This window comes from Colias eurytheme, chromosome 15 (assembly GCF_061535395.1).
Source record: "Colias eurytheme isolate Ceu_HAF_F1 chromosome 15, ilColEury1 Martin Lab GWU primary, whole genome shotgun sequence".
NCBI lineage: Eukaryota > Metazoa > Arthropoda > Insecta > Lepidoptera > Pieridae > Colias > Colias eurytheme.
Window position 1 is genome coordinate 4,512,449 of NC_142994.1, and position 23,545 is coordinate 4,535,993.

At 30.5% G+C, this 23,545-nt stretch overlaps 3 protein-coding genes and 1 long non-coding RNA gene across 4 annotated transcripts; all 4 read left to right on the plus strand.

Annotated features, from left to right (window-relative positions):
• Positions 1–2,000: 2,000 nt before the first annotated feature.
• Positions 2,001–8,714, plus strand: y (L-dopachrome tautomerase yellow). Its single transcript, XM_090110327.1, has 4 exons — positions 2,001–2,073; positions 2,309–2,544; positions 6,926–7,114; positions 7,196–8,714. The coding sequence occupies exons 2-4, from the start codon at positions 2,319–2,321 to the stop codon at positions 8,260–8,262; spliced, it is 1,482 nt and encodes a 493-aa protein (XP_089966453.1). The 5' UTR covers positions 2,001–2,073; positions 2,309–2,318; the 3' UTR covers positions 8,263–8,714.
• On the plus strand, positions 2,881–5,755 carry LOC149902232 (uncharacterized). Its single transcript, XR_016457541.1, has 2 exons — positions 2,881–3,302; positions 3,419–5,755. It is a non-coding gene; the product is annotated as an uncharacterized LOC149902232 (long non-coding RNA).
• A 1,143-nt stretch (positions 8,715–9,857) lies between the features above and the next one.
• LOC149902233 (proton-coupled amino acid transporter-like protein pathetic) lies at positions 9,858–13,678 on the plus strand. The gene is made up of 8 exons (XM_090110328.1): positions 9,858–10,282; positions 10,478–10,628; positions 10,874–10,995; positions 11,399–11,483; positions 11,559–11,803; positions 12,092–12,304; positions 12,966–13,135; positions 13,362–13,678. The coding sequence occupies exons 1-8, from the start codon at positions 10,200–10,202 to the stop codon at positions 13,610–13,612; spliced, it is 1,320 nt and encodes a 439-aa protein (XP_089966454.1). The 5' UTR covers positions 9,858–10,199; the 3' UTR covers positions 13,613–13,678.
• Positions 13,679–13,976: 298 nt separating this feature from the next.
• On the plus strand, positions 13,977–23,060 carry LOC149902234 (proton-coupled amino acid transporter-like protein pathetic). The gene is made up of 8 exons (XM_090110329.1): positions 13,977–14,183; positions 14,582–14,732; positions 14,959–15,080; positions 15,496–15,580; positions 15,855–16,099; positions 16,507–16,719; positions 17,028–17,197; positions 22,649–23,060. The coding sequence occupies exons 1-8, from the start codon at positions 14,101–14,103 to the stop codon at positions 22,897–22,899; spliced, it is 1,320 nt and encodes a 439-aa protein (XP_089966455.1). The 5' UTR covers positions 13,977–14,100; the 3' UTR covers positions 22,900–23,060.
• The last annotated feature ends 485 nt before the right edge of the window (positions 23,061–23,545 follow it).

A 23,545-nucleotide genomic window follows, 5' to 3' on the forward strand; every position in this document is an offset into this window, starting at 1 on the left:
TGAAATGGTTGTTAATCATCTCAATAGATGGCGCGCGGTGTGTCCCTTCAGACACATAAAACTGAAAGAATAGAATAAATTCGATTGCTCTGGCGGGTCACGAGTGGCTGAGTTGGTCAGGCATCCGCCCCGGAATGGCGCGAAGGATGCGGGTTCGAGTCCCGCCTCGTGATCGAATTTTTTCTATTCTTTATAAATTTATATTTATAAAGCATTTGAATGCCATAAAACCAAAAATATAAATTCAGTTATATAGTTACTGATATTTTATAATGGTTTAAAGTTACCGATATTATAGTTATTGATCAATAATTACATCCACAATCCCAATCGATTACAATTGCGTTACGTACAAACATTATACATAATAGAATCACGATCCATCATGGGCTTTGGGACCCTATATTAAGTAGGAAGGTTGAAGTATTATCTATTAAGTAGCAGTAATAAAAAAGCGGAAAATTGTTATGAATTTTGTGTCTTGTATAAACGCAGGAGCTACATAACCCGTTTGGAAGCACGTGACACGCGCTAGATGTGATGATACCAAACGCGTGCACAAAACAATTATTTAAACTACCTAATCTACGATCTGGAATTCATTGTAAAATGAGACGAGTAGGTACTCATATGGACTGGAGTTATAGCTCTACGAGCCTTTCACTTCAACCTACTACACTACATTGACCCAATTAGTGTCGAATCGATCACTATGAAAATCAGAATTTATCTCAATTTAAGTAAAATTAAACTTCCATCATGTTTTAAGTTATCCTGGCTCAATATCATATTACAAGGCAAATTCCTGAGCAAATTGTCGTTCAAAGAATTTTGCTTAATTTTCTCTTAGCTAAAAGCTTCCAGTTTAGTTGATAATTATGTCATCAATATTACACACGCAAGCTCGCCGTCACGAGAGAACCGATAAAATAATCGTGTTCTACCGCACGTGGGTAAATGTATCGCCATAGAGCTATGAAACCCGATTTACATATCAGCGCAATAATGTATTTTATTTCCTCGCTTTTTAAACTATATAAAAGTAGATTAACATAATGAATCAATACACGACAAAAATATTTATTGATAACGGTTTTCGAGTTAAGTTTTAGTTTGTGTATCAATGAAACATTTCTGCATTAAAAAAGGTAAAGTTATTAAATAATGACGTTTTTGCTGCATTAAGATGTGTCTGGAAAGAGGTTTTTATCCCTTTTCATCGTTCTGAACAGTAGAAATTTATAAATACATACTAGGTATATCAATAATGGTAGTATAATTGTGGAGTGTAATCCATATACATAATGCTTAGGAAGTTATTATGTTATTTCTTTTACATTATACACATAAGAAAGAGACAAAGCAGAGATATAACACACAGCCTTATTCCAGTTCTTGTGATAAGTATATAATAAATATGTGAGATTATAAGTACAATTTCATTATAAAATATAGCTTACTAGAAAAGGAAGGTTGGTCAGTAAAAAGACCAATTTTATGTATATCATTCTAATATTACAACACGTATATGAAAACATTTTCTATTTTTGGATTGTTTGCATTTTTAAGTTTATTTTATTACGAAAGCCTATATTTTGCATTCCATTAAAACAAGAATAATCTTTGATGCTTATGTAACTCTGATATTTGTCTAATCTGGTGAAACAATTAATCCGATTTTCCTGATTTCACTAAATTACCAGAAACGCCCTTTTTATATGTTTTCTCTGTACAAAAATTAAATTGATATGTACATATTTCTATTTGAACATATTTTAAAGGCAATTGCAGCAAAATTAGCATAATTTTAAAATGAATTTAATGTTTTGATTTAATTTAAAATTGAGTGCGTGTGAAACAAATTCTTTAAAAATATTTTTTTCTATATGTTGTGGCAATTAAGATTCACAAAATTTTAATATGATGCAATTTCTTATTAACTCTGTGATCACTTCCTCGGCGTTAACGCACTGGAAGGAGAATATGGTAAGTTTTAAAAGGCTGGGGTTACTCATATTACTTTAGTTTCATTCAAACAGCTGTAGCCAATCGTAGGGCTGTTTACAACTGATTGTACGTAATGTATATATCATATTATTTACACGTTTTATCAAAAACTGTATCGAGTTTAAACGCAGCAGCTTTATGTAGTTATTAGCAAAATAGACTTTTTTTAAACTTTGATAAAATTAATTATTTATAGCTGAAATCTATAGTGAAAATGAAAATTAAGAGTGCCCATAATACATACAAGTTTAAAAAAACAATGACGTCAATTGGATCTTAACATGTCCGTTTGAATTCACAGTTACACAAAAATGGTGGGACGTCTTCTCGTATTCAGTTACATCTTAGTCGTTGCTTCTGCGACGGTGAAGCTTCGGGAACTTTACGCCTGGAATGTTCTGGATTGGAACTATCCAGATCCTTTTGCAAAGCAAAGGGATATTGACAGCGGAGCTCTCAACCCAAAGAATGCCCTGCCTGTTGGCATTGAGAGATGGAGGAACAAGCTTTTCGTGTCCGTTCCCAGATGGTTCCCAGGTTAGTGTTTTATATTACAGATTTCTTTTTTTTTTATATCTTAATTATATGAAATTCTCGGATAGTCATAAAATCAAATTTTGCATCCAATGGAAATTATATGATAGCATAGCTACGTGGACTAAAAAAATATTTCAATTACCTAACTTTATTTTAAGAACATTAAAAAAAATCAATTCAGACTAGTAATAATAAATATAAACTAATAATATACAATATACATATCTACTTTTCAAAATTGCCTAAAATTAAAAATAGATAGTCTCTAATTTCACTAGTCATAATTTTATCATTAAAATGATAGTTTTTGCTCAATTTGAATATAATTAAGAAGGATGGAATAATTTTCTCCTTTCAAAATTATTTTAATTTACTTACTTAATTATCACTTGATCCTGTTCATTTTACATTTGTTATCATAAGAAACGCAATAGTAGTGCTTATTTAGACTTAATATTTCTCGACATCAACATAATATTGCAATTTCCTACTTTCTATAAAATATATTCAAGTATGTTCAAGTATGTAACGATGAAAAGTGCAAGAAAACGTGATAAAAATGCTACAACGAGGAAAGGAAATACTCTATTTAAACGTCTTATGTGTAAAAGGCCTTAAATTTAGAAATATTAATAATATCGATTTTTTATTGTTTATGGGAGTAGCTAAAATTCTCCGATGTTTGCAATAGTTGCCTTTATTACACCAACGCTTTTATTTATTATATTAATACATGAGCTACTCAAAATATTATATATGTTACCGGAAATGTATGTAATCCGTCATTGTATATAATTCCTAAAATCGCACGGAAATGTGTGAAATAAATTATTTTATACACATATCCTAGGAAATCTATACATTTCCTAAATAGAAAAAATTGATTAATTTAAATTATTTTTTTATACTTCTCACGGCTGTAGATTCAGTAGCTCTTTTTAACTTTATCTATTGCACCATGTTTATTTTGGTCAGCGACCCTATACTAAATTTTCCTATGTCCATATCAAACAAACACATAACCACCAAAAAAAATCTTTCCTTTTTCCTTCATGTTTTTTAAGTTATTAGCTAATAGCTGTGTGGGTAATAACTATATTTTCTTATTCAAATAAATCTCAGCTTGAACGATAATAGTTTTACAATCTCCATTAACATAATTACAGCGCAAAAAATAACTTCATTAGATGTACAAGTAATGTCTGAAAAGATATAAAAATACAACTTTAAAATAAATTAAGAAATACGTGTTTCATAAATAATAATGTGCTCGTTTTGGATATATTTTTTAAACTAAACTGACCTAAATTTTATTATGTTTATATTTGGGGCCCGAAAATAGAAACAGTTACCTACTAAATTTAAAATAAGAATTGAGTGTCACGAGTTATAAACGTTAAAAAAATATTTTTATCCAACACAGCAAAAAATGCCCTAACTTCTTTGATGTAGCCCCAAGAAGCTTATATCTAATACACTGGAGATTGCACTATGACCATTAACTTGTAACAAGAAAATATGACGTTGAATGATGCCTGTATGTTTTTTTATCCCTTTCACAGTGTAATCTCCAGTGTATTAGATATAAGCTTCTTGTGTAGCCCTAATAAAAACTTAATTATTTTATTGTATACCACGACTAGTATAGAATAATAATATAAATGCCGATCATATTTCAATTTTAAAATGAGTGCATTTCATCCGACAATGACCTAGTTTACATTCCCATACATATAATGCAAGATTGAAAATTATCCACAGGCTCCATTAATTAAAATTCTTCAAACAGCAGAAAAAACAGACAATGGTCGCGGGCTATAAATTCATAAGATTTAGAATAACAAACAAGAGTAATTGAAATGAGTAACAAAAAAGTGCATAATAATGCTATGATATGTAATAAATAAAATGAGGTAATTATGCAAGAAGCAACCACGCCCGGGCGTGCAAAAAGATGATTAGCAACATTTCCTTTTAATCGCTGGTGTTTATGATTTGCGTTACGCCGGCACAACTGCTGAACCGCAACATCGAAATAACCCATTTTTTTAAATACATACCTCAATTTAATATAATTACATTTATACAAAAACTAGCTGTGCCCCTCGGTTTTATCAGCATTGCTCCTCTGAGCTCCTATCGATCTTAGCGTGATGATGTATTAAAGTCTATACTCCCCTTCCTCGATAAAATTAATAGACTATCTCTAAACAGAGAAATAATTTTTCAAATCGGCCCGATGGTTCTGAGATAAGCGCGTTCAAGCAAACAAACAAACTCTTTAGCTTTATGATATTAGCACAGTGTTATTTTTTATACTTTTATTATGATATCATCCCTATCTCCTTAAATCACGGCATTGGTGCAAATATTCACTTACACATGACTATTTGTACCAATTTCAACTACCTAATTTTTTTTTTGTTGTGCTTATTATTATGAGGATTTCTACGCCAGAAAAAAATAAGATGCGCGGAAAACTTAAAAATAATCAACATATAATTAACTTTTTTCAACAACAATGACGCTGATGGGACAAAGTCTGATAGTCTACTTATGAAGAGGAATTATGTTTTTGTTTTGATTGTTATGGTTTAACCCAAAAACAACCAGATTAAAACTAAAAAAAAATGTTTTTATCACTTTACCGGTTCATTTAGGCTATTTTTTATCCTGGGAGCTAGCTACTAGTTATTATTCTGTGTCCCGGGTCAACCCGAGTCACAGAATAATAACTAGTAGCCCGAGTGAAGCTATAGCTAAGTAACAAAGAATTTCATCAAATTGATATAGGTATGTGTATTTCAACTGAGTTGGTACGTTTCACAACATAAAATCTAAAAATACATGTATAGCACATTATACGACCTTAAAACCTAAATACAAAAATAGAAAAGAAATTTAATTTTAGTCTCGATTTTGTAATTATGTATTTCAAAGAACTCTTTGTAAGTTTTTATTAAGTAATCACTAATTTGAAGGATAATAGTTCCGGAATTATTACGGTATAATTCTCTCATATTATTATTGTCTATTTGCGTCTTTCAATTATATTTGTATGCGCTATTAATTATAATCTAGGGATTAATTAGATAACGTTATTAGATAAAGATCGAGTGTTGCTTATTAAGTTTCATTGAAACTGAAGGTATCTCTTTGTAATAATTAATTAATTACCGAAAACGCCTTATTGAACACGCCACTAATTTTAGACAGACTCTTGTATAGAAAACATGTCGAATTTGTAGACTTATTTCCTACACGAAAACAGTTTTTCTTAAATAGAGCTACCATATCGTCTATTTAATCTCGAATCATTTGAAAGAAACTAAAGGTTTAAAAAATTAAAAATCTTATGAAGCTTTATTTTATATAGAAATTGTATACCTAAATCCTATAATATTTCCCTAATTGTAATGGCACACTCTTCGCACAAATATATTTTCACGAATTATAATATATATTATTATGACCCTATCTGCAATTAAAATAAGCAATTAAAATGTTCAATTCAACATACATTTTTAAAACCTTTTTCCCTTCACAAACAGAATTACATAAGTAAATATTTACCGAGCAGTCTGTCCTATTGGGACATCTTTAATCCATAAATATTATCTCATCATCTAATAACACTTAACTGTTAAGTTACCAACAATCCACTAACTGGCTCAAACCTGATTTCTCTAACAAATTAAACGATGCTATAATCGGTTGTTGATGTTAAATTTGACACACAAAATTAACGGACACAGACAGACCTTTTCGTTTTAATTTGAACCATTGGTTAAAGCAAGATGCGTCACTTTACAAGCAACAACTTTACTGACCTAACCTAAACTAAAGGTTAAGTTTTCCCATTTATTTTAACTAGAGCTGGGCCAAATTATGATACATCAATCAATTATGCAAAGTTAACAATTTCTGTACTGTAACTATCGTTTTTGCCAAACAGGATACTGGTAAATTGATTAGGTATGGCAATTTATTTGTACCTACGAAGATTGATGTATTGAGTTGGCGGAACTCAGTTCGCCTACCAACATTTATCAATATGGGTTAACAGTATCTAAGGGCTTAGCAACTATTCATATTTTAACGTTAAAATAAGTACAAAGCCTGTAGATTATTATCGGCTGTCTTAAATCGATTTGAATTATACACAAGTCAAAATTATCTAATGAATGTCTGTAATGTATTTTTCTTGGTAATGAATCATGGTCAATTTATGTACTTAAATGTATATGAACATATGACATGACATGAAACCTTCACGAGGTATTTCCTTAACTTAAATTTAATTGCTTAAAACAATTGAACCACCTCAATATTACCTAATGTTAAATAATAAAGTAATCAATAATTTTTATTATTTTCACAGGTATTCCTGCCACATTAAATTACATTGATATGGATGCTCCCTATGATCCGTCTCCGAAACTGACACCATATCCAAGTTTTAGAGAAAATGAATTAGGAAATTGTGAGGAAGGTCTAACTACTGTGTACAGAATCAAGGCAGACAAATGCGATCGTTTGTGGGTCTTAGATGTCGGCACCTATGGATATGGTAAGAGTTCAATAAGCAGATATAAATAACTATATTAATAAATCATGATTTGTAGAATATTGACTGATATATTTTTTTCAGATCCTAATGTAACCAACGTGTGTCCCTACGCATTGAACGTATACGACCTAAACACCAACAGACGTTTAAGAAGATATGTATTCAGGAATGAAGATATTGTCTCCACAACTTTCATCGCTAACATAGCCTTAGACGAAGGTGACTCCTGTGACGATACCTTCGCATACTTCTCAGACGAGCTTGGATATGGATTAATCGCCTATTCGTGGGAACAAAACAAATCATGGCGCTTTAGTCACAGTTACTTCTTCCCCGATCCATTGGTCGGTGACTTCAACATCGCAGGTCTGAACTTCCAATGGGGAGCTGAAGGAATATTCGGAATTTCTGCTTCACCCAGGGGACCTGATGGATTCAGAACCCTTTACTTCAGTCCTTTGTCAAGTTACACGGAGTTCGCTGTGTCTACGCGTATCTTAAGAGATGAATCTAAAGTAGAAGGCTCATACCATGACTTCAAAGTTGTTGGATCTCGTGGCCCTAATACTCATACGACATCTAAAGTTATGGATGAAACGGGTGTCCAACTTTACAATTTAATCGATCAAAATGCTATTGGATGTTGGAACACAAACCTTCCACTCAAACCACAAAACACTGCTATCGCTGATAAAGATGATGTCGGTCTTATTTTCCCTTGTGACGTGAAAATTGATAACGATAGGAATGTTTGGGTTATTTCAGATCGTATGGCCGTCTTTTTGGAATCAGAACTTGATTACAGCGATATAAATTTTAGAATTTATGCGGCTAATTTCGACTCACTGGTACAAGGAACAGTTTGTGAACCTGATCCATCTCAAGCAATCACGCAGTTTAAAAATCCAACTTTCGACAATTCACTGAGTCTTTACGATGCAAACCTTGCTTCTGTAACTCCTCAAACTTTTACAGGTATTTCCCCAGCTTTCAGATCTCTTCCGACTTATACCAACAACGCTCGTCAACAATTCTCCTACCAGTTCCCCAGTCAACCATCTCAGTCATACGTTTTTCCTACACCTAAACCACTTCTAAGCTCAAACAGGCCCTGGTGGTTCGCCAAAAACAATTATAGTCCATACTAATAATTGTACTTTTGAGAGCTAACAAAATATTGAAATTCAGCATTTTCATTTACATATGAAAATATCTGAAAGTTATTGCCCAAAATGTCAAATGAAATCAGTAGTTTGAAAATCATAGTATTTAAGTAATGAGTGTATTATGAATGAAGAATAATTGTTTATTCGTAGAACATAATATGCGATGCATATATTTTTTAGCATAGAAATGTCACTATTATATTTAAGCAAAGCTCAAATGAATGATTGTCGTATAGCATGAGAAAATGTTTTTAAATGTAAATGTAATGAAAAATAATCGATATAAAATCGAATTATTTTGCCGCGTGTTCTTATGAAATTAGATTTTATGACTAGTACAAGACTATAGTAATATATAGTACCATAATATTTTGTTGTGAACAATCTGAAATCATTTATAAAAATGTTAAAAAATAAATGAATTTAAGTAAAAAGCGTTTTATTGTTTCTCCTTGATAGTTGTACCCATGATAGTTGTAAATTTTAATTCTAGAGTAGACTTTAGACTAGGTGCTTTATTTATTTATTTACTAGCGACCCGCCCCGGCTTCGCACGGGTGCAATGCTGATACTAAATACACTACAGAAAAACTGTGAACGTTGTATATAAAAACATAGCGGCCCGCTCCGGCTTCGCACGGGTATAAAATATATAGCCGGGCGGCCGGCCGGTGCCGCCGCAAACGCTACGTCCCGCAATTTTTAAATCTGTAATTTTCGAAAATATTCACTTAAATCATACGGTGTAAAGGGCCATATAGATCTATATTAAATCAACAATGTATTCAAGGTAATTAATTGGTTAAGGATTAATGCTGTATTGGTTAAAATCGCTTCGAAAATTAGCCATTATTTGTCGTAAAAAGTAAATAACAAAAAAAGTTATTGTGGGTTATACATAAGTGATAGACATATAACACCGCGGACTTTTCTGTAGACCTTTTCAATGTGTATAATACTTAGTACATTATTTTGATAAAACTCGTAGTTTGCAATGTAAGCGCAAAAATGTAATTTTTTACGACATCACATTAGAAACCTCAAAAATAACAGTACTTCTCCACTATTTGATGGATGTTATTATACATATAGACCTTCCTCTTGAAACACTCTATCTATTAAAAAAACCACATCAAAATCCGTTGCGTAGTTTCAAAGATTTAAGCGTACAAAGGGACATAGGGACATAGGGACAGAGAAAGCGACTTTGTTTTATACTATGTAGTGATTTAATAACCAAAATCTGGATGTTTATAAAAGCAATTAACAATTTTAAAAAGCAACAAACGACCTCGGAGAGAATTTCTACATGTAGATATTATAACTACTACACAATTTCTAATTCAATCTTTCATTGCGTTCCTTCTGATGTTATTTCTCTTGCACATTAAACATAAAATAATACAAATGTTTAAAAAACAAACAACTACTTTTCCATTTGCAACTAACTATGGATAAAATCCTATGCATGTTCAGAACAATTCATAAAACAATCATCATGTTATCATCGACCATTTCATACACTGTCATTACCTTCACGACAGATCTATTGTTGCATGATTTCATACGATATTATTCAGTTATCACTTATCACCAAACCTGTGCGCTTCCGACACCTTATTTTATGAACTATGTTTATGAAGAATGTCGTTGAATATTTAGACAAACCGTGATTGGTTTAACATTTTTATCTAAGTCTTAAACTATAAAACACCCGCATTGTTTGCTCACTGTAGGCTTCGAGTGTCAAACAAGGGTAAGGTTGTAATTGTAGACTATTTAGATTTAACGTTAATTGAAGTGTTCTAAATTAATGACTGAACTATACGACGGATGGAATTATACCTTAATTTTATATTAAATGGTTCCTTTTAATTAAAAGTGAAACTGTATTGTTAAGTGAAGTGTATTTTTACATTATGAGTGTGACAATAGAGAAGATCGACTGTAAGGAAAGTGAATACAATCCGTATGAACATAGAAAAGTGTTAAAACCTAGTTCGTAAGTTTTTAAAATTAATTCATTCTGTTTTACAAACATTTATCATTATTATCCATGACACATTCGTCATTCATGTAGGTATGTACCTATCATAACGTTTCATACAAAATGTAATAAAAATCTTTATACTTACACATTAATCATATTCTTCTTTTTAATTATTTTATGTTGAACAAATGTCTCGAATAATTTCAGAGACGTAAGGGCTACCGCAAACATAATAAAAGCTTCGCTAGGTTCGGGACTATTAGCTGGTCCCCTGGCATTTTCGAATGCTGGATGGGGTGTCGGAATCATAGGAACAATTATTGTTGGTGTCATTTGTGGACATTGTATTCATATTTTGGTGAGTTAATTTTTATATAAGTGTCAATAAAACTATTCCTGAAATTGATTATCTCAAACAACATGTTAGTTTTACTAAGTACCCATTTATTATTATCATAAATATCATAACATAATTTCATTTTTAATGGTTGATGCCCGTGACTTATCGTCTCGTAGATACTTAAAACCTAGCGTAGTTCATGTTTTTTCATTTCATAAATTATTCTTAAAGAAAATGTCTGACTATTTTATAATTTATTTTAGGTGAAAACGTCTAGAGGTTGTTGTAAAATCGAAAAGAAGCCTCAACTAAATTACGCTGAAACTTGTGAATCTGCATTCAATAATGGACCTAAATGCCTTCACAGATACTCCAAAGCAGCGAGGTATTGCATTAATTACTAGATAATATTACTTTTTTTCAATTTCCTGTTCCTATTCATTCAATTCACAATTTAAACACTCAGAACCAATTAAATATTTTTATATATTAGGTAGCCCAAAAATACAATTTGTTATCAAGCAATAATTGTAATTTCGTTCATATTATGATTTCATTGTTTTCTTTGACATATCACAATAATGCTACAAAATAATGTAGTTGCGGCTAATATAACTTGATCAAATAATGTCCAAAAAAATAATAACAAAGCTATACATTATTGATAATAATATGTTAGTTTTACACTTCAATATAACTTTCTACGATGTTGTTTAGTTCCTCATTCTCATTGCCAACTAATGTATAATATAGGTATAACAATAAATAAAGTATTTATTATATTTCAGTATTTTCGCCGAATTTTCACTACTATCAACATACGTCGGTGTTTGTTGTATTTATACAGTTTTGATATCGGATTCTATCAAACAGGTTTGCAAATTTTTAATGTAACTTCATTTAAATTAATATTGTTTACGTTATTGTATAATACAATTTTTTTTTCAGCTCGTAGACAGATATGTTCCCGGCGTCAATTTATCTGTGGAATACTACTGTCTCATCATTTTAATACCATTATGCCTGTTATGCCAAGTGAAATATTTGAAGTGGCTCGCTATTTTCTCAATGCTAGCAAACTTTTTCTTAGTAGCAACATACCTTATTTGCCTTTATTATATTTTTGGGGATGAAATCAACTTTTCAGATAAGAAAGTTGTCGGTGACCCGGCCCGGTTTCCGGCTTTTATATCGTAAGTTGAGAAAGGTGACTCAGTTCATGATTTTGCAATTATAACAGTCGATCAATTTTAATACATTAAATATTGATAATTTCAAAATTATTCATCTACTTTAAATTCTCTCGTTAAAGCAAGAAGAATGTGTTACCTCCTTTCTTATAAATCTGCACTACAATTAACATATTATTAATTATTAAATATTTATAAGAATGAAATAAAAAAGCACTATATTACGTTAATAGTAAAATCCGACCTAGATTTAAAAAAGGACATTTTATTAAATAAACATAAATTCTTCAGGACCGTAATTTTTGCAATGGAAGGCATCGGCTTGGTCATGCCCGTCGAGAATGCTATGAAGAAACCACAACACTTTCTTGGATGTCCTAGTGTTTTGGTTGTGGCTATGTCGGCTATCGTATTCTTTTATAGTACATTGGGTCTATTCGGTTACTTTCGTTATGGGGACCTTGCGAGAGGATCCATTACACTAAATCTCCCGATTGACGACTGGTAAATATGCTTTTAGTTTGTTTTAAACTATTATAATCAAATTCTAAACATATAACCATTATATTTATGTCCTGAATGTATTAAGTGAAAATAAACTATATATCTATTATCTAATGATAAAAATATAGTTTACAAATTAGGTAATAGAATTTAGTTTTATACAGTTCATGTAGTGAAGACATATTTATTGGACATTTGAGCTTTGAAATATCTTTTAATAGTTCCCTTTCTATCATTCCAAACAACAACTTTAACAGAAAATAATATTAAACAGTAACTTTCTGACTGTAATCCCAATTATGTATTCATTGTAACTTTAAAGATACCGCTGCTGTAAAAGAGCTTAATGCTAATATCGATAACCTATCAAACACTCAAATTGTTAAGCTTGTTTTTACTATACTGTACCCAGTAATCGCTTTTTGAGTGGGTTATTATGATATTGTATAGATTTAATAAATATGTTATTATGTTATTGTAAAGAGTACGGCTACCGTATAGAAAGCAATACTGAGTTAAAATTCCTGTAAGAGCTGATATTTGTTCAATCAGTTTATTCGTAGTTAATTATTTATTTCACTTTACATTAGATGCCGTTCACTTTTCTTTTATATCTATATCTTTACATTAAACTCAATCTTATTTGACATTTTCCTTTCAGGGCCGCTATATTTGCTAAAGTTTTCATCGCCTTGTCTATCTTCTTCACGTATCCCTTACAATTTTACGTAGTCTTTGATATATTTAAGAGATACACCGATTCGTATATTGGGGATCGTTATAAGAACATAGCTGATATTGGAGGACGGACTTTAGGAGTTTGCTTTTGTGGTAAGTTCATATTCAACTATTAAAATTATTCTACTGTCAACATACATTATAAATGTAACGCTACCATACCTATTCAAAGGAAAGAATGGCAACAGGTGGTGTTTATAATCATGAAAAATTTACATATTGATTGAAAAATAATAACCATCGAGGTTATTGTTATCCCTCATTTACAATGTTACAATTTAGTGATATAAATCGATTACAGAAATATTATTTCTTTCAGTTGGAATTGGTGTGGCATTGCCTTTACTGGAACAAATCATCAATCTCGTTGGCGCCTGTTTCTACTCCATCCTAGGGCTTGTAATCCCTGGAATAGTCGAGACTGTGTTCCGATGGAACAACCTTGGAACCTTTAAATGGGTCCTAGTAAAGAATATCTTCATTGTTTTATTCGGTCTCGGAAGTTTAATATCAGGATGTACAGTCACAGTTCTTGACATCATCGCCATAATAAATAGCAAAATGGAATAGTAAATATAGTTATTAATTTAATATTATTTCTTAGACAATACATATCCGTGAAATTATTGTAATTTATTAAAGTATTGAAAATTTTATACTATGTAGTTTAATTTAAATACCTAATATAAAGTTTAAAGAAAACATTTATACAGGTGCAGGTGTAATAAGAATTTGCTCATTTACAACATTTTTAATATATAAGAGTATCTAACATTGCTAATTCATGCTTGTTCAAATTTTGTAAAGATAGTTTAAACATTTCATACTGCATACGTTATAGGGTTCCAGTATTTATCTCATTGTTATCTACGATTTAAATACTGAGATTATAACTATAAAACACTTATGTTTATACAAACCTTGTCATTCACCAACCTCGAATCGGAATTAATTCTTGCTTCTATATTATTGTATTTTAAGAGCGATTTTCTTATGAAAGCACGCGCATTCTATAAACGTGGAACGAAGGATAATTAATACCTTTCTCAAGTGATAACATGAGTGTACCTAATGATGCGGAAAACACGCAAGAGAAGGAATATAATCCTTATGAACATCGACAAGTCAAAAAGCCTAACTCGTAAGTCAATTTATTATAATTGAAGCAACCTTTATAACACTATAATATAAATCGATGTGAAAAAATTGACATTTGATGAGGATCATTTTCCATAATGAACCTTTGATGTTCTTGCGAGTTCATCTTTGATTATATGAAAGTCTGTTTTAAAGCGTCACATTAAAGTATGTTTTTAGATTCAGACGTTTTTCAATTTATACAACCTAGTTGGTAGTTACAACTAACCTACAAATAACTGTAAATACGAATACTATTGCAAAGCAGTGCATTGCCTTCTATTATGTTTCTAGTTTATTATTTAGTCCTTATAACATTGAGCAATTCAATGTAAAATGGCATGACACAAATACAAAATTTATAAGAAAACGTTATTTTGAGTACTTATAACTTAATTTCAGCGATATACGATCCTTAGCAAATTTATTGAAAGCTTCACTAGGATCAGGGATCCTTGCTATGCCTCTTGCCTTTTCCAATGCTGGATGGTGCTTTGGTATTGTGGGCACAATAATAGTAGCATTTATTTGTGGTCACTGTGTTCACATATTTGTAAGTAGCTTTCTATCATTATTCTCAAAATAAATTAAAATGATCTTTATATATATTATTATGAATGTCTTTAAGATCGAGTACCTACTTCGCACCCGTTCTCAAACAAATAAGTATGTTCGTTTTATTATTGAAGAATGTAAAACTAAATATTTGTGTCAATATTTAATATAAATATTTAAAAATTGAACAATCGTATTTGTGTAATTAATTTGAAACATTTCAGGTTAAGGTATCTCGTGGATGTTGTAAAGTTCTTAGGAAACCTTTATTAAATTATGCTGAAACTTGCGAAGCAGCATTCTCTATTGGGGATAAAAGAATTAAACCATTTGCTAAATTTGCTCGGTAAGTAATAAATTTTCTATGCAAGCATTATTTGTAATCAGCTATATGTTTTTGTTTTAGTTTTAAATAATAATGTCTGTTATCTCGGTACGTTTACGTAAATTATAATAATCAGATGAAACTAAATAAGACAGTCAGTATCTAAAGATGCAGACATTTTAACCGAACGCCTTACGACTGAATTTCAGAATAAAAACCTTGAATGCAAAATGATAATGATAGTAGGTACTGGTACATACTTTCACTGAAGGCTGAATGCCAATGTCATACTGAATAATCATGGAAATGGTATGCTAACCTACTATCACTATCATGATGTTAAAACCAACTCGTATGTTTTCGTATTGTCTTCAAATTTGTTTGTATTGGAGAATTGAAGAAAAATCAAATTTATTCTTAATCTTATATTTTTCAGAATATTTGCGGAGGTGGCACAATTACTCACTTACTTAGGTGTATGTTGTATTTTTACAGTTTTAATAGCCGATTCAATAAAACAGGTAGTTAATATTTTTATAAACTTACTCAATAACATAGAACACGTCTACAATATTTTGGTCTATATCTTTATCTCTATTTTTTATACATTCAGCATTCAAAACTGAAAATATAGGCTATATCTATACAATGGTTTTATAGTGTTTATGGAACTTTTCTGTATGCAGAGGAAGCGGTCAATAGATACTTACAACTTTTAAATTTATAAGTAATCTTTGTCTTAATAAAAAAAAATTACATGTACTACAAAATATTATATTTTCGTTATCATTTCAGCTCTTCGATAGATATGTGCCAACAATTATTCTGCCAGTCGAATATTATTGCTTAATAATACTAATCCCACTTTGTTTGATGTGCCAAATTAGATATTTGAAATGGTTAGCCCCATTTTCGTTGGTTGCTAACGTTTTATTGGTCGCCACGTTCGCAATATGCATATATTATATCTTCAAAGATGAAATATCTGTTGCGGATAGGAAAGTTGTGGGCCCAGCAGCGCGACTACCGGCTTTTCTTTCGTAAGTATAGTTTTACACGTATGTATAATTTGAGTGGAAGTTAAAATTACGATAATTGCAAGATACTATAACAACATACACATAAAATACCAATACACGTACGATGTTTCGTATTAATTCGGTAGCTAAAAATAGGAAACATATTTTCGATGTTTCATGAACCTAATAACTTAAATTAAATTTTATTTGGCAAATATGCTTTTAATAAAACGATCAAAACTGTATGTATCTGTAAACAGGAACTTAAATTGAATATTCTTTCTAATATTTTTCTAGTTTACCTAATGTTTAACGAGTTTTTTCATTAATGCATATTGCATAGGTACGTACACAAATTACAAACATTAGAACCATAAATCATTATTTTTTTTAATCACTACATACACATTAATAACATTAATAATTAGTACAGTGATCTTCGCAATGGAAGGCATCGGTGTCGTGATGCCGGTAGAGAATGCCATGAAGAAGCCGCAGCATTTCCTTGGATGCCCAGGCGTGCTGGTGATAGCCATGACGTTCATCATGGTTCTATATACCATCCTTGGGCTGTTCGGATATTTAAGATATGGCAATGAATTGAGGGGCTCGATCACGTTGAACTTGCCTATTGACGATTGGTATGATTTTTTTTTTCATGAATTTTAGGCTAATGTATTGTGTAAAAAATATTTTGAAAATTGAAACTGTTAAATACTTCAATGGTTTAAAGACAATGCAAATTTTATAGAAGTTGGAGTTTTATGGATTTTAATTAATTAAGAAAGGATAATTCTAAAGCTCTATTAGTTGATTTTTTATTTACGAGTACAAATATATCTGGTAATTCGATTCATTTACCTTTATACTAGAAAATATATTATACACGTACTTTTAACTAAATTATACATATATAATGAATAATAATTGTATAATATACATTTTTCAGGCCAGCAATTTTCGCGAAGATTTTTATAGCACTCTCTATATTTCTTACTTATCCATTGCACTTCTTTGTCGTTGTTGGTGTTCTGACAAGATTTATTGAACCCCACATACGAAAGGAATATAGAAATATAACACAAATATTTGGCAGAACCGCTGTCGTGCTTTTTTGCGGTAAGTTTACACGAAGGAGTTAAAGTATGTAAGAATTACCGTTATTTCAAAAAATCCAGTTTATGTCATGTTATATTGCCTCATTGAAATAATTTTAAAAGTACTCAATTTATTATTTTATGAAAATAAAAGAATTATTTCATTCCATGAGAACGAAATAAGACGCACCAGTAATTAATAAACTGGAAAATCCAAGAGATAATATTAAATCACTTCTTCTTCACCTTAAATCTAGTACGACGTGGTTGGCACAGTGGTAAAGCAACTGCCTACTGAGCCGACGGTCCCGGGTTCGATCCCCGGTCAGGGCAAATATTTGTGTGATGAACTCAATTATTTGAGCTCCGTCACGCTGGAACCCGCTTTAAAAAAAACCTTACTTTTTTTCAGCCTATTTTACCTACAAACGATGCTAATAAATGTAGTATAAGTCAATTTTTTGTAGTCTTATTAGTTACTTAGAAAACATCATTGATATCGTTCGAAGTAAAAAATATAAATAATAGCGTGTTGATTAGTTTTGGAATGGGTTCCAAATTGATTGTAGTTTATTGTAGTGGCAAGAAAATTCTTTATTTGCGTTGTTTTATCTCAAATTATTGCAAGAAGGTCACAATAACAAGATTTTAAAAAATAAATAACACTTGTTCAAAAACTACAAACGATGCCAATAAATGTAGTATAGGTCAATTTTTTGTAGTCTTATTAGTTACTTAGAAAACATCATTGATATCGTTCGAAGTAAAAAATATAAATAATAGCGTGTTGATTAGTTTTGGAATGGGTTCCAAATTGATTGTAGTTTATTGTAGTGGCAAGAAAATTCTTTATTTGCGTTGTTTTATCTCAAATTATTGCAAGAAGGTCACAATAACAAGATTTTAAAAAATAAATAACACTTGTTCAAAAACTACAAACGATGCCAATAAATGTAGTATAGGTCAATTTTTTGTAGTCTTATTAGTTACTTAGAAAACATCATTGATATCGTTCGAAGTAAAAAATATAAATAATAGCGTGTTGATTAGTTTTGGAATGGGTTCCAAATTGATTGTAGTTTATTGTAGTGGCAAGAAAATTCTTTATTTGCGTTGTTTTATCTCAAAATATTGCAAGAAGGTCACAATAACAAGATTTTAAAAAATAAATAACACTTGTTCAAAAACTACAAACGATGCCAATAAATGTAGTATAGGTCAATTTTTTGTAGTCTTATAAGACTACAAAAAATTGACCATTGATTGTTTAGCTACAATCAACTACAAACAATGTAGTTGATTGTAGCTAAACTCATATGTTTGTAGTGGCTGCTGAACCCCTGTAAGCAATAAAAAACAAAAAATTTAGTGTTCAATAAGTTAATATATTCAAAACAATTATGAGCCTTGGATTTCGTGTCGTTTGTAGTTTAAGAAAAAAAAAATATTCATGCTCATACATACATCTTCGCACACGTGCGTGTTTGTGTATGCGTGTGGGAGTTTCGTAATTTAGTGTACATTAAATTGCACATGATATATGTTAAAAAAAAATAGAGTTGGATATCTTTAATGTTCAGTAGTTTGCTGTTCAATGTTACAAAGTCACTTAATAATCCGAAACTGCTGAGACGACAAAAGTAATTAAAATGAAATAATGGATAAATTCCATCCGAAACGAAAAAAAACTCAAAATAGTGCAATATAAAAAATTGGAATTAATATTGTCATTTATCGTTTATTGTAGTAGTTACTGGTAAAATAATTTATCCTCTAAAACTTCAAGAAAAATCAGATAAAACTAGCCAAATTGTAGTGGTATAATAAAATGACACTGGCATAAAAACTACAAACGATATGAACAATTGTCACAGTACCTTTATATTTGTATGTCTTGCTTATTACTGATTATAAGTGCGAATGAATAAATCTACTTAGTGTTTGATAGAGTGATACATTTTAAGACGTTGGAAAATAGAAAAGGAAATCGTTCGTAGTTTCACAGTTTGTCTTCCGACAGCATACCTTTATATGTATATGGACATTACCGATTAAATATAAGCGTGCGTACGTCGTGCGTACGTCGTGCGTACGTCGTGCGTACTTGTCACTACAATAAACTACAATCAATTTGGAACCCATTCCAAAACTAATCAACACGCTATTATTTATATTTTTTACTTCGAACGATATCAATGATGTTTTCTAAGTAACTAATAAGACTACAAAAAATTGACCTTTACTACATTTATTGGCATCGTTTGTAGTTTTTGAACAAGTGTTATTTATTTTTTAAAATCTTGTTATTGTGACCTTCTTGCAATAATTTGAGATAAAACAACGCAAATAAAGAATTTTCTTGCCACTACAATAAACTACAATCAATTTGGAACCCATTCCAAAACTAATCAACACGCTATTATTTATATTTTTTACTTCGAACGATATCAATGATGTTTTCTAAGTAACTAATAAGACTACAAAAAATTGACCATTGATTGTTTAGCTACAATCAACTACAAACAATGTAGTTGATTGTAGCTAAACTCATATGTTTGTAGTGGCTGCTGAAACCCTGTAAGCAATAAAAAACAAAAAATTTAGTGTTCAATAAGTTAATATATTCAAAACAATTATGAGCCTTGGATTTCGTGTCGTTTGTAGTTTAAGAAAAAAAAAATATTCATGCTCATACATACATCTTCGCACACGTGCGTGTTTGTGTATGCGTGTGGGAGTTTCGTAATTTAGTGTACATTAAATTGCACATGATATATGTTAAAAAAAAATAGAGTTGGATATCTTTAATGTTCAGTAGTTTGCTGTTCAATGTTACAAAGTCACTTAATAATCCGAAACTGCTGAGACGACAAAAGTAATTAAAATGAAATAATGGATAAATTCCATCCGAAACGAAAAAAAACTCAAAATAGTGCAATATAAAAAATTGGAATTAATATTGTCATTTATCGTTTATTGTAGTACTGGTAAAATAATTTATCCTCTAAAACTTCAAGAAAAATCAGATAAAACTAGCCAAATTGTAGTGGTATAATAAAATGACACTGGCATAAAAACTACAAACGATATGAACAATTGTCACAGTACCTTTATATTTGTATGTCTTGCTTATTACTGATTATAAGTGCGAATGAATAAATCTACTTACAGCCGTACAAATAAACGAGTTATAACATTTTATGCAAAGAATAAACTAAGAATAAGGAAAAATCATACAAATAAACACGAAATAAATGTAACCTAGTATAACTTCGTAATAAGTATTCATACTAATGCTATTCCGTCCTTATTACGGCTACCACCCTAGTATAAGTCTGACATAACCGAGGTATAACATATCTTTTAGTACATTGTGCTGTGTTTTACAAGTTTTAGAAGCAATTTTCAATCTAAATTTGAGATAATAGCAATGAGAGTAATACGAGAAGTAGAAAAAGTTGAGCAAATTAATAATTTCATTACGTACCTATTGAAATGGAAAATTTTGTATGAAATGTCAAAATATACGAAATTATGAAAAACCCTTTTGATATTTATAATGATTTATTTATTTACAACATGCGCCAAACCATACATACATAAAACTTATTTCTAAACTTATCACAATAATATACACTTTCGTTGAAAATATAAATCTTCCAAGCCTGGAGTTGTATGTTTTGAGTACCAGTTATTTGGCAACTCCCTATCTCAAGGTGGGTTTATCTTCTGTTCTCCAGATATTGGATAGCGTTCTCTTTCATTTGCTTGCATATTTAATGATATATTTAAATTATTTTCAATAAATATTTAAAAAATAAATAAACAGAACATCGTATGATGAAACTTCACAACAAATTCGACGAAGTCAAACGAGCGTCAGCAAAATGACAGCACCAAGGCTTAACCGTAGACAATTTCAATGTTTTTCATAATTTTGTGAATGAATTGCGACGTTGCCGCTTTGCGCCTATTGCATAGCGTGAGCATAGTTACATCGACGTTATTCCAAATTTATTTGTAAGAAATTATGACATCCTTATTCTTTATTTATTCTTATCATATCTATGCATTGCATAAGGTTTGAATAAGCAAGTTTTTATTTGTACGGCTGTTAGTGTTTAATAGAGTGATACATTTTAAGACGTTGGAAAATAGAAAAGGAAATCGTTCGTAGTTTCACAGTTTGTCTTCCGACAGCATACCTTTATATGTATATGGACATTACCGATTAAATATAAGCGTGCGTACGTCGTGCGTACTTGTCACTACAATAAACTATAATCAATTTGGAACCCATTCCAAAACTAATCAACACGCTATTATTTATATTTTTTACTTCGAACGATATCAATGATGTTTTCTAAGTAACTAATAAGACTACAAAAAATTGACCTTTACTACATTTATTGGCATCGTTTGTAGTTTTTGAACAAGTGTTATTTATTTTTTAAAATCTTGTTATTGTGAACTTCTTGCAATAATTTGAGATAAAACAACGCAAATAAAGAATTTTCTTGCCACTACAATAAACTACAATCAATTTGGAACCCATTCCAAAACTAATCAACACGCTATTATTTATATTTTTTACTTCGAACGATATCAATGATGTTTTCTAAGTAACTAATAAGACTACAAAAAATTGACCTATACTACATTTATTGGCATCGTTTGTAGTTTTTGAACAAGTGTTATTTATTTTTTTAAATCTTGTTATTGTGACCTTCTTGCAATAATTTGAGATAAAACAACGCAAATAAAGAATTTTCTTGCCACTACAATAAACTACAATCAATTTGGAACCCATTCCAAAACTAATCAACACGCTATTATTTATATTTTTTACTTCGAACGATATCAATGATGTTTTCTAAGTAACTAATAAGACTACAAAAAATTGACCTATACTACATTTATTGGCATCGTTTGTAGTTTTTGAACAAGTGTTATTTATTTTTTAAAATCTTGTTATTGTGACCTTCTTGCAATAATTTGAGATAAAACAACGCAAATAAAGAATTTTCTTGCCACTACAATAAACTACAATCAATTTGGAACCCATTCCAAAACTAATCAACACGCTATTATTTATATTTTTTACTTCGAACGATATCAATGATGTTTTCTAAGTAACTAATAAGACTACAAAAAATTGACCTATACTACATTTATTAGCATCGTTTGTAGGTAAAATAGGCTGAAAAAAAGTAAGGTTTTTTTTAAAGCGGGTTCCAGCGTGACGGAGCTAATTATTTGTTCTTGGGTCTGGGTGTTATTATCTATATATGTATTTATAATATTATATTTATCGTCGCCTAGTACCCACAACACAAGCCTTTGAGCTTACTGTGGGACTAGGTCGATTTGTGTAATAATGTCCTATAATATTTATTTATTTATTTAGTATACCTACATAAATAAACACTAATCACCATGTTTATAGCTTTATTCAACAATTCTATGTTTTCAGGTGGAGTCGGAGTAGCGTTACCAATGTTAGAACACATAACTAACCTAGTAGGAGCTCTGTTTTATTCAACACTAGGACTTATTATACCAGGAGTAGTAGAAACTATATTCAGATGGGAAGACCTTGGAAAATATAACTGGATCTTATGGAAAAATGTTCTGATTGTCGTATTCGGTGTATTTTGTGCAATTTCTGGATGCACTGTCACTGTCCTTGATATTATTGAAAAGATAAGGAAATCAACAGAATAAAATATTTCTATGATTTTTGTTGTAATTTCATTCGTAGAAAATATGAAATGTTACTCATAACTTTTGTATTTTGTAGAACTGTTTTGTAAAACTTACTCCTTTACAAAATACAAGAGCAATGTCTCCAATATAAGTTGTTTCTATTCTGTTGTAGAACACAAGATATAATCAGAAATTGAACAAAAAAAAGGATAAACAGGCTGATCTTAAGTTTTCTTTGTCAGCTTACTTTAAATGTGTTTTCACACAAGCTATGTCAAGGACCTTATAATCGTTTATCTTTATTGTACTTACATTAATAAAAAAAGATTAACAAATTCACTTATCATAAATTAATATGTAGTTCAAAAATGTTTTTAATTTGTTTACCTTTGTTTCATAGGTAGCCCCTGTCATAATAATGATAATTATAATACGAGTGATTGAAAACATAAACTTTGATATAAAATCATCGAACTGGTGGTTCGATAAATAACGCTGGAATCACAATCCTGAATTCAGAAAAATTTAGAAGAGTCGATTGACGATTCATAATCTTAATTTAAATGTTATTACTTTATGAGTTCACTCCACGTTCACTCTACAGAAAGATGTGCGTTCTTAATTCAAAATCCGGTGTTGAATTCAGGAGAATCTGGAAAAAATC